General features: G+C 54.0%; 1 protein-coding gene across 1 annotated transcript in view; it reads right to left on the bottom strand.

The window, feature by feature from the left end:
* FAM135B (family with sequence similarity 135 member B) overlaps positions 1-12,085 on the bottom strand; it is a 183,741-nt gene that overhangs the window by 28,830 nt on the left and 142,826 nt on the right. The window contains exons 8-9 of the mRNA XM_047073820.1: positions 10,653-10,702; positions 265-420 (exon numbers count right to left, since the gene is read on the bottom strand). Coding sequence (XP_046929776.1) covers positions 265-420; positions 10,653-10,702 — 206 coding nt within the window. The remainder of the gene's footprint in view (positions 1-264; positions 421-10,652; positions 10,703-12,085) is intronic.

Genomic DNA, 12,085 nt, shown 5'->3' on the forward strand with positions numbered 1-12,085 from the left:
ACACCCCTCAAGGCAGGCTCTGTTATCATCAGGTAGCCAAGGCAGGGTCTCATGAACGGTGGAGGCAACAGTTTCCGAGGCTGAACAAGTTCATAAAGCCTCCCTGCGAGCTGGTGGTGGGGTCAGGACCAGCACTCAGGACCAGCACTGACTATGGAAGTCAACCCCAATTCCTGTCCTGCCCAACGAACTAACTGTCGTCAAGCTTCCTCAAGGGATCCCCCGCACGCATGATTAGAGATTGTGTACCATTGGACACCTTACCCTCAAGGTGTGATGTTCCTGGGTGAGGTAAGTGGTCACCTGGGAGTGCAGAGTCACCGTGTCTAGGAACTGGGTCCAGAGAGCCATCAGGTGGGAGGTGAGCCAGGCGAGATCCTTACTTATCTGCTCAGCGATCTTCTCTGGATTGTTCAACACCTGGAAAGGCCAAAAAGGGGGTAGTAAAGAACCTCTTCCCCATGGAGCTCCTGCAGTCTTCCTCTTGGAAGACCCCTCTGCTTTTAGTGCGTCGCTCCTTTCTCTGGATTCTGTATCGCATTGCATCCTGAGTTCCGTCCTCTGTACTCTCTACGGACTCCAGTTCTTCATGGCCACTATTTGGCAGGTAGAACCCTAGGCACTTCCCCACTCCATCCCTACCATTACCGTCTGGTATTGTACGTCACCGCACAGAAAAAGAAAACGAGAATCAGAGGACTACAGTAGCACAGCCAAGGTCACACAGAGCTGGGAATCAGTGGCTCGGCTGTCTAACCACAGACCCATAGCACCAAGCTGCCTTTACACAGGAGGCATTGAGGATGCTTCCTGAGAAGTGCTTACGTCTTTGTAGCCTCAGGGCACCAACTAGTCTAGGTGATTCCCAAAAGGGGGGGGCGGTGCCCAACAGCCCTCCACCATCCTCCCGCCATTGCTCTAAATACCTTATGGGGGATCACGGGTGGCCTTAACTACAACTTGAAGAAGCCAGCCTAGAGCCTTTACGGGAACTTTGGACAGCTTGAGTGTAGAACTGGGAGGCCACCTGCTACAGGGGAAGGGGGCCCTTTGGTTCTGGAGAGGGGAGATCAGGTCTCCGAGGAGAGGCAGAAGCCAGGTGTCAAGGCCTGACACTGACTTCTAGGCCTCACCATGGGTTCCACAAGCACTAGATGTGCATCTTCCATGTCCCAGGCACATGTTTGGAACAAACAGGGCCACAAAGACAAACAAGAGAAGGTCTCTGCTTGCAGGGAGCCCCACTGAACAGAGGAGAGTTAACCATGGGGAGGGTTGGGGATCTCTCTATCATGGGCGATGCATCAGGGACACATGACCGCAGCCACTTCAAGCCCATCTCTGCCATCCTTCTTTGCCCTGGGCCTCAGCTTCTTCATCTGTGAAATGGGTGTGCAAAGCAAGTGAGCACTCAGTGGATGCCGTAACAATAGGAAAAGTAAGTTCGAAGCCTTGCTCACAACAGTGAAGTGCCTTTTGCTTTCCTTGGACTAAAGGCTGATGCCAGAGGAAGGCAGGTGGCTGGAGTGAGGCATCTATCTAAGAGGAAGAAAAGGAGGCAGGGAGGAGTTTTGAATCCAGTAAGCTTAATTCTTTAGGTATCATTAGTTTATAATTAAGGGCTGGCTTCTAGATACCGGGTGTCAACCAACTGAAGCCATCTCTGAGCTGCTTCTTCCCACAGGAAAGGTCACTTTTTGATGAATACACCAGCTGCAAAACTCCCAAGTGGGAGAACGGCCCCACTTTCTTCTGATGGGAAGCTTACTTCCCGCAGCGGCTCTGTTAGGAGGCAAGGGTCAAACGGGCACTGTCCACTCTTGGTTCAGCCCCACTGTCGGTGGCCAACACCGTTCAGAAGCGGAAAAGTGAACACTGGGCTGGGGAGAGCGGGGGACATGGTCAGCCCCTGGGAATCCTCTAGGCTGGAATGTGAGGTCTTTGGGTGGAACCAGGAGTGGCCCCTCTTCCCCACTTCCCCTCGCTAATGAGCACCAAACACGTGCATCAGCGCTCGGCACCATTTCACCCCTGACACCACGGCCTGCCTTACCTCTGGCTCCCTTCCCTTCTGGCCCAGGGCACACCCTGCTCCGGCCACACTGTCCCACTTCCCGTGGCCCGAACACACCCGGCTACACCCACGTGCCAGGCTCTGACCAGACAGCACGTCCACCCCGAGGGCCTCCTTTCATCAGCCAGCTCCCTTCTCCCTCCCTTCGTCACTTTGGACTTGTCTGTTCCCCACCAGAGAACTGTTCAAGGAGCCAATGCGCTCCCCCTTGTTCCCGATGATTCTTTAGAAACATCTACCTGCTCAAGGGTAAGTCAAACCTCGCTCTCCTGAAGCCTACTTGACCTCGCACAGACCACGCTCACGGCACCCGTGGCCACACGTGGTTCCTACAGCCCTCCTTTGCCTGCGCCGTGAGACTCAGCCTTCTCTGTATTCCCAATAACTACGCGCTGGTGGACGAGCAGTGGGGATCTAGTCACTCTTTACTGAACAATCTGGTGACTCTGCATAAGTAAGAGGCACCCCAGGCCTCGGTAACCAGACCTCCCAGCCATGGCTCTCCCACCCCCGCCGCAGTGGAAGCAGGAAACACAGCGTGAACCCCGAGCTCGGCTGCCACAGCGAAAAAGCGAAAAAGCAAAGCTACTCATTGAACGTGTCTTTGGGAGAATTATTTTTTCCCCTGGTTGATTACAGAAAGGGCTCCAGAAAAGGTTAAGGAAGCTTCTAATTAGGCCACAAGAGGACTCTCCTCCCTCTCACAGACGCCTGGGCCTGTGTCATTACAGATGATGGGCATGGAGGGGCTTCTCACGCAAGACCGAGGAGAGGCCCTTCAGGCGAACAAGGAGGCAACTGGGCCCCACGCTGCTGCGGGTGAAGCTGCCTGAGGAACGCTCCACCACTCACCCCTGCCGCTCACCTGGGTTCTAACCATGCACCTTTGTTCACTCTCACACCCCCGGTTTATTGAGTGACTGTTATGTGCCAGGGGTGTGCGGAGCTTGGGGGAGCCACAGAAGAATACAGCCAGTCCTGGAAGAGGCAGATGGCCCTGTGACAGTCAATCATTTAGACAGTTATAATATACCTACTAAGTGCTGTGGAAGAGATATGTACTGACTACTGCAGAAGGGTCAGGGAGGCTTCCTGGAGGAAGTGATAGCTGTGTTGTGTTCTCAAGGTAAATAAAAGCCTCTGTACCTTCCCTGAACTAACCAGGTTCTCTGACACCCAGAGATTTGCACTTACAGAAGAGGCCCCTGTCGTCAGAGTGATCATACAACGTGGCCGGGTCCCTCTGGGTCTGTGAACAGTTCCCACATTCGAGGGGAGGGGGCCTTGAGGGCATGCTGGTCATTACTGCCAAAGCCCCACTCCGCAGTGGAGATGTTCGGGGCGGGGGGGGGGTGCAGCTTGGGAGGTTCCCTGGGGAAGGGAAGCCCAGGCTGAGGGGATCAGCCTCTGTGCCCGGCCTCACAGCATGGCAGAGGGGGGTCGTACCTGCACTGACATCTCCTGGAAAATCTTATAAAGGTACAATCTCCTGCCTCAGCCCAGATCAAATCAGAATCTGTGTTTAGCAAGATTTCCAGAAAACAAACAAACAAACAAACAAAAAGATTCCCAGCTATTTCTCAAGCATATCAAGTTTGAGAAATTCTGAAACTGGAGACCGAAATGGATGGTACTCAAAAGACCTTCCACTGGCTGAGCTCTGTCACTCCCCGGCTCTAAATAATCAGAGCTGTGAGGTGCCCTCCAGAGTTCGTGTTGAAAAGTAACCGTGCCAGAGACTGTGGCTGGCCACGGGAGAAGTCGCCGTGATCACAGGGGACGGTCACTCTCGACAGCTTTCGTTTCTCTGCTAGGCGACTGGGCTAATGAAACCTACGTGCCCAAACCTACAGACCAAAGCAAGGATTCAGTAAGAAATCTTGTAACATCCTTATCAGTGGGGTCATTGTTTTGACCCACATCACAAAGATGTACTCAGGCCTAAGTGAAATAATTAAAAAAAAAAAAAAAAAAAAACCCTCTGGCAAGGTAACTGGCCAAAAAAAAAAAAAAAAAAAGTCCACACAATTAAGTAAACAACACAAGAAAAACCCAGGCCACCTCAACTGGTAGCTGTTCATTTATACCTGATAACTTATTTTTAGTATTTCCTGCTAGGAGAGTACAGCTTGAGGAAAGACCGTTCAACAATTTAAGGTCTCCTAGAAGTCTACAGCGGCAAACAAGAAAGAGTCCTTTGTATGAAAGGAAACCCAGTCCTTCTGAATTCTTAAAGAAAGCTGGCAATTGGGGCGCCTGGGTGGCGCAGTCGGTTAAGCGTCCGACTTCAGCCAGGTCACGATCTCGCGGTCCGTGAGTTCGAGCCCCGCGTCGGGCTCTGGGCTGATGGCTCGGAGCCTGGAGCCTGTTTCCGATTCTGTGTCTCCCTCTCTCTCTGCCCCTCCCCCGTTCATGCTCTGTCTCTCTCTGTCCCAAAAATAAATAAACGTTGAAAAAAAAATTAAAAAAAAAAAAAAAAAAGAAAGCTGGCAATTGCTTTCAGGTAGATAATCAGCATACGGTGAGCATGTCTGTTGTACCAAAGCACGTGGCTCAATATCACTAGAACCTTCCCGTTTCCCGTGTGGGTAGAGAGCACGCCCCATCCCTTCCCGGATCAGGATGCACAGCAAGGACATCAGCGTATGTGACTGTTCCCTCCCTGCCGCTGGGCACACACACGGACTCCTTCGTGGTTAGCCTCTCAGAGAGCCAGGAGCCCCTCATCCTACACCTCCCGGTGGAGCCCTGACCTTACCGGCAGCTTCTGAACAAATCTTTCTGGCCAGGCTGCTAGCCCTGGCAAAGTGTCCCCATCACTGTATTGCCAATGACGAGCAAAGTGGCCGGCACACAGTAGGCGCCTAATAAATGTTATACGATTCACATGGCATAAAGATGCATGTGAACTGCTCCATGACTACAGAACTCTATGTTTTCAACTTTTGGTAAATCACTGGGAAAGATTCCCCGCCAGCCCCCACCTCCATCCATCCCCTTTGAGGGACGCCTCACTCCTTGGTGTGACTGACCACTAGGTGGCGACGTCCTGCCTCTGAATACTTGCTGGGCTGTGAGCACCCTTTTGGGGAGCCGGGGAGGGGGCTCGGTTTCTTCCGCCGCCAGCACTAGGGCAGCTCTGTAGCTGAAGCCCACCCCCAGTCCCTGCTTCCCTTCCCCTCACCCAGCCACACCCTTACATCAGTGGGCTACCTGGATTGCTCTCTACAAAACTAAGCCCGCAGCCACACCATCACTCAAAACCAGGGGTCTGGCGCCAAAGGAGGAAGGCAACCCACTGGCTGTTCATGAGACAGACTCGGCGGCAGCCCGGCTCTCACCCGAACCATCACAGGGACCAGATACGTCAATATAGCAGTGGGCTGCAGACCGCCTTGGGGCCAGGCGCTGAGCCCACCCCCTGGTGGTGGCCACCCTTTGGTGCCGCTGTGACAAAATGAATGGGGACATGTCTGTGCGTCCCCCTGCATTTTCAGGGCTGCTGGGAGGGAGTGCCCAGTGTGTCACAGGTGGGAGCCAGCGTCCAGTCCACACGGGCCCGTGTTGTCACTGGCTTTAGCTGTAAATGTGATTAGCCACCCTTCCTGCCTCAAGGCCCGCTCTCCTTCTCGCCTCCTCCACACGGTCCCCAATGAGCTTGTCACCTTCCTGCACAGCTCCCTATGGCCTGGGGATTAATCCAAGCTCTTCACCATGCAGGGCGCGCAGGCTCCTTCATCGTTAGCCCAGGCTCCCCGACGGAGCCTCAGTCGCCGCACTGGCTCCCCTTCTGGGAGCCCCATTCACTGATGCATAATCCTGGCCTTGGCTCTGAGGCTCTCCGTTTCACCTCCATTGCCCAGACTGTCCTCTTACTGGACACCAGGAGGCTTTCTCCCACAGAGCCTACGCTCTGGGGTCCACTAGTATCTGTCTCCCCGCAGCAATTTAGCTAGTGACACATCCTCATGAAGTCCCACAAACACACACGTCTGTGTCCGTATCTGCAGCCTCCACCAGCACGCAGGGTCTATGGGGACAGAGCCAACAAGTGGCAATGGAACCGTGTGCATGTGTGAGCTCATTTCGCCCTGAGAACGGTCCTGTACACGCGATAAAGCAGTCACCCAGAGGGGACATGGCCTGGCCAAACTGGACAGCCAGCCCACATCCTCAGGACTGTGCCGTGCGGTCCGGCAGAGGTGGCCTCTGACCACTGGCCCTCCCTGGTGGCGACGCTCAGGGGTTGCTGAGCCGGTGAATGAGCGTGCTGACTCCCGCCTCCTCCTGGAGACGAGCCAACAGCCTTGGGGTGATCACAGCTGCTCCAGGGTCACTTGCTGGGACCAGCGTGACCAGGGTCACCTTTGGTAGCATGTAGCATTCCTGCAATTCATGAGCGCACCCGTTCATTCCACAAATGAGCCCTTCCGGGCACTGGAGGTTCGAGAGTGACCAAGTCACTTCCTTAGGCTGTGGGTCCCCCAAGGGAAGGGGATCCCCGCTGAGTCCTCAGGGCCTAGTGCAGGGCCTGGCGAGTCCTGGGGGACTCACAAAATGTTTGCTGAAACGAATCGGCACTCCTGAGCCATCTCTCCCAGGTAGTTCGCGGAAACACTGACCCTCTGTGGTCACGGGGACAAGTGGAGCACGGCCTTTGAACCACATGCCCTGCTGGGCACGTGTGGTGCCAGAACCTACTTTATGGCCAGGGAAGTGACAAGCGAGGTCGCGTGATGATTGTAGCAAACAGGATGGTCAGCTTTTTGTGCGTTTGCCGCCCGCCAGGGCCGCATGGGGATGCCCCACGAGCTCCACCTCCGTGGATTGCAAACGATGATTCTGCTTCCCAGGAGGGCGTCGTGGAGGAGGGGGGAGGGCTCCATGCCTCTGCGGCCGGCGCCTGACCCTGTTCTGCCAAGTGCTGTGACTCTGGGCGAACAACCCGTCCTCTGTGAGCTGAGCCCTGATGCTTCATCCGCTGAGAAAAACAGGATCGCCCACGCTGGAGAACTGCTGCGTCCGTTAACTGAGGAAACGCACACAGAATAGCAGCCCGCGGCCCGCCAGCGTGAGAGCTTACGACTCGGAGAAAAGGAGGTTAATCAAAACCAAGTGATTGTGTCTCCACTTCACAGATGAGAAAATCAAGGCCCATAAAGTGTAAGCAACTTGTCTAAAGTCTCACGGTTAGTAGGTGTGGAATTCAAAGCCAGGTCTCCCTGGCGTGGACGGGGCCACCTCTGCAGCATGTCATGACTCCGGGTCACGACCACAGCCCCCCATCCACCCGGCACCTAGTGAGGTCACCCTGAGGAGAGGAGCACGGCAGGAAACTGAGGCAGAGGGCCGGGCGCTGCACAGCCCAGGAGCGGGCACCCCATCTCCCTCCACCACTTACTGGGTGCCCTGGCCGAGTGCTTCTATAAAGGCAAAGTCTCCGGGCGCCCGGGTGGCTCCGTCGGTTAAGCGTCTGACTCTTGATTTCAGCTCAGGTCACGATCTCACAGTTCGTGAGTTCCAGCCTCGTGTCGGGCTCTGTGCTGACAGTGCAGAGCCTGCTTGGGATTCTCTCTCTGCCCCTCCCCTTCTCCCCTCTCTCTGTCTCTCTCAGAATAAATAAATAAACCTTTTTTTTAAAAAAAAAAAGAAGGCAGAGTCCCAGCGGTTACAGGGGGAGACTGCACACCACAAGCGCTTAACCTGCACCTGCCTCAGAGCGCACACTCGGGAAATGCTGGCTGTCTGGGAACCGGAGCGACACAGGCACGGCCACCAGCGGAGAACGCACGGAACACCCCAGCTCTGACCGCACACCGCGCTGGCAGCGGGAGGAGAGACGGTCGGCGGGGTGACGAACAGCCGTGCACGGCCGCGTTTTCTAAAACTAGAACTAAGAGTTCGGCAATTCGCAGATTGTGCCTCCTTGGGACGCCGCAAGGGGCGGAGCTGAGACCCCCAGTTTTCTCCGCTCGGCAGACCCCTGGGCCGGGCACTCGCAGGGTCCTCTCGTGAGCTCTCTCCTGGGCCCCTCACAACAAGCACGACACACGCACAGGAATCCGAGGCCCGTAGAGATCTTAAATCGCAGGTGCAGGATCACGCAGCTGACACGAGGAAGGGCTGGAGCCTGGACTTGGGCCTGGAAGCCTGTGGACCTTTCCAAGGTGCCGCCACCCTGGATTCACTCAGGGGAAGGGGAGAGCGGCGGCCCCTGCTGTCTTCCGCCCGGTGGACCGCTTTGCCGTCCCTCTGGTGCACCGCCTTCATCACCTCCACGTTTAGGGGGTGTATGCTCCTCGTGGTGGCATCCAGGTCCCTTGCCAGCCATATCTTTCCCTTCCACACTCTCTAAGCTGACTTCCTGTGTCCCTCACGTGTCCCCACCTGTATCAGGAGTAGCGCCTGCAATGTGACTCCTTGCTGACCGTGACACCTAAGCCCCACCTTTCCTCAGGGCTCCCAGCAAATGGCCCTTCCTTTCTAGACCCTTCCACACCCCAGCACGCAGCACGACCTCTGTGCTCTGCCTTACCACCGGGAGGAAGTGTTTTGCTGACTTTATGACATGCTTTAGACCAGGGGCTCTCAACCCTGGTGGCACAGGAGACTCATCTGGGGAGCTCTTCCTTTCTAATTTTTTTCTTCTAGTTTTACTGGGAAATAACTGACATAGAACATTGGGCATTCCAAGTGTACCGCATCACGATGTGATAAATGCATACACTGTGAAGTGATCACCACAATCGGGTTAGTTAACACATCCGTCACTTGACCTGCTTACCACGCTTCCCCTCTTTGATGAGAGCACTTAAGATCTACCCTCGCAGTAACTTTCAAGCACACAGAACACTCCTGTCACCTTCAGTCTCCACACCGTGTATGACACTCCCAGAACCTACTCATCTTCTAACAGGAAGTCTGTACCTCTTGACCACCATCCCCCGTCTCCCCCTTCCTCTGGCAACCGCCAAGCTGTGCTCTGTTCCTAGGACTCGGGTTTTTGTTTTACATTTCACAGGTAAGTGAGATCATACATGATCGGTCTTTCTCCGCCCGACTTACTGCACTTAGCATGGTGTCCTCGAGATCCATCCACGTTGTGGAGCACCTGAATTGCTCAGTCGGTCGGGCAGGGCTGACTCTTGGTTTCGGTTCAGATCACGATCTCACGGTTCATGAATTTGAGCCCCACATCGGGCTCCGTGCTGTCAGTGTGGAGACTGCTTGGGATTCTCTCTGTCTCTGCTCTCTCTCTCTCCCCTCTCTGCGCTCTGTCTCTCTCCCCCTCTCTGTCCCACTCTCTCTCTCAAAATAAATAAATACACTTAAAAAAAGATTCATCCACATTGTCGCAAATGGCAGGATTTGCTTCTTATGGCTGAATAGTATTCCACTGCACAGATAGACCACGTTTTCTTTACCCATTCATCCGCACATGAACACCCAGGTTGTTTCCAGGCCTTTGCTATCGTGAATAACGCTTCAGCGGATGCTGGCGTGCAGACGTCTCTTCGGGATGGTGATTACATCCTTGGATGTTTACTCGGTAGCGAAACTGTTGGATCCTATGACAGCTGCCGTCTTAAACGTCTGGAGAACCTCCACAGTGTTTTCCACGGTGACTGCTCCAGTTTTTATCCCCACCAACAGTGCACGAGGCTTCCCTTTCCTCCTCATCCTCGACAGCACTTGACAGCTCTTGTCTTTTGGGTAACAGCCACTCTAACAGGAGTGAGGTGATGTCTCATTGTGGTTTTGACTGCTCCGGGGAGCGTTTAATGAATACAAATACCTGAGATCCACTCCCTCATCCTCTGTCTCCACCGGTTCAGGCTGGACCCGGGCAAAGGCACATCCTTCAAGTTCCAAGTGTGGAACTGTGCGGCAAGGGTTGAAAACACTGGTCTACGAGACAGGGGCATCACTTTGCAATGAGATGGTCTTTTGAGCCCAGCTTCTAGCACTGACTAAAGTGTCACCAACCCCGAGCTGCCAGCCTTGGTTCCACCTTAATTTGCCTCTTGCTCTAGAAGGACAGTGTGCAGTATGCACCTAGGCCACCCAACGCAACGGGATGTGAAAGTATTCCAGGGATCGCAGGTAACAACAGCACCCATTAGCCAAGTGCCTATATTCAGCACATAGTCTCGATGCATGCTTGATGAACCCTTGGCAAATGCAATTGTTTCCATCGTCAGTATCATCGTGCTGCTAGCCCCCAGCCATGGCTGAGGCCGTCTGGGCACAGGCGCAAAGTCTCCATCACCCTCCGGGAGAGGCACACAGTTGGTCGTTAATACATTTTGTTAAATGGATGAGTAATCGACAAATAGATGTAGCGTCAGCTCCAGGGACAGAGACCTGTTAACTGGTTTCTTTTCTCCCAAAGCCTCTCGCAGAGAGCTAGAGGTCTAGTGACACTTAGAACAAAGGGTGAGGGGGTAGAGGAGGTGCAGGTCTAGAGGGAGCATACGTGCCCCGTGTTTTCATCTCCGACTTCTACATCAAGCCAGCACCCATGTTGGCCCTGTACCACGACTGCCCTTCAGACCCACAGGACCAGTTTTCTAATTACCTGTAGCTCGGAGCACAACTGAGAAAGCGTTTCCTCAACAGCAAGGGACTCTAGGAAGAAAAAACAAAAAGATGCACAATAAAATAGACACACGCTGAAAAGTTGCAGTTGCTAACTACAATAAAGAAGCATACGTTCAGGTTGGCGTTTGAGTCCCAGAAAGAAACACACGGCCTGAGGACTCTCCCTCTTTCTCTTCTAATTGCCTAACGGGGTCATACTTATAAAAAGGAGAAACCTGATTTGGAGCCCGGTGACCTCATACTAGATAAAGGTCAACAGCATCTCAGGGATGCCTTTCTGAGGAATAGAAGGCCCCCACATTCACACAGCACTTTGTGGGGTTCAGAGCGATCCCACATTCTTCTGGACTTCTGCAGGTATGTGCCTACAGGTGTGGATGTACATGCATCCGTGTGTGTGACGCATGTGGGGCCTGGGTTTGGATCTCCATCAGCCAGGTGAATGCTGGGAAGCACAGAGAAGTGGAGCAGCAGAGCTGAACCCAGACCACTGACTCTGACACTGAGGGTCATCATGACCTTCCCTGCCACCCACAGAGGAGCTGGCGATCTCACCTCTGATCAGCAGGAACCTCTGGCCTCCGGCCAGTGGTGATTTAATGCTTGCATCTGCCTGTATTAGGACTCTCCCCTAGTTCTATGACACGTGGTCGGGGGTTTGCACTTGGGCACGGCATCAGGTCCCTTTAAAGCCTTGCTGCCCAGATGAGTGGGACCAATCCATCAACACCTCCGGATCCTCACTGATGTCCTGATAAGCACATGCCTTATCCCCCTGCCCCCATCCAGCACCTTCCTCAGGTCTGTGAGTCCCACCAGGCACAGCGGACTTGTGTCATATTGAACATGACTGTGTCCGGGGCATCTGGCACATAGTAGAGGCTTGATAAAAACATGATGGTGAATGAGTGAGCAAATAAACCCAGTTCCTTTGGGCAAAAAGTTAAAACAACAAGTCAACTGTCCGTGTACAATCTCCATTTTCCCTTTGGGTTACGTAAGCTGTCTCTGATTCTGTGCATGCTTTTATGGTGTGTATAACATCTGAACCGGAAAAAATTCGATGTTGCTACTGCATGATTCAGAGTAGTGCCTGACTTGTCTAGGGGGTCAGAGCTGGTAAGCCCGGATGGGAACATGGCACCACCATTCATCAACCGCCCTGTACCGACTCCTTCACCCTGCAGGCCAGGCACTGTGTACGAGGGATCTGTGCCTGGGGGGGCACAGAGGGGGCATCTGAGGGGGCCTCTGCTCTCCAAGACCCCACATCTGGTGGGGATGAGAAACGTGCAAATAGGCTATCACTCTCGTGTGGTGTGTGCAGTGCGGTAATGGACAACGTATGAGGCCATAAATACCTCCAAAGCCAAAACCGGCTCAGTAGGTCTAGGGGTGTAAGTGGGGAAA

This window comes from Lynx rufus, unplaced genomic scaffold, assembly GCF_022079265.1.
Source record: "Lynx rufus isolate CCGP_SWC_20201006 ecotype Redwood Valley unplaced genomic scaffold, mLynRuf1.p SCAF_12, whole genome shotgun sequence".
NCBI lineage: Eukaryota > Metazoa > Chordata > Mammalia > Carnivora > Felidae > Lynx > Lynx rufus.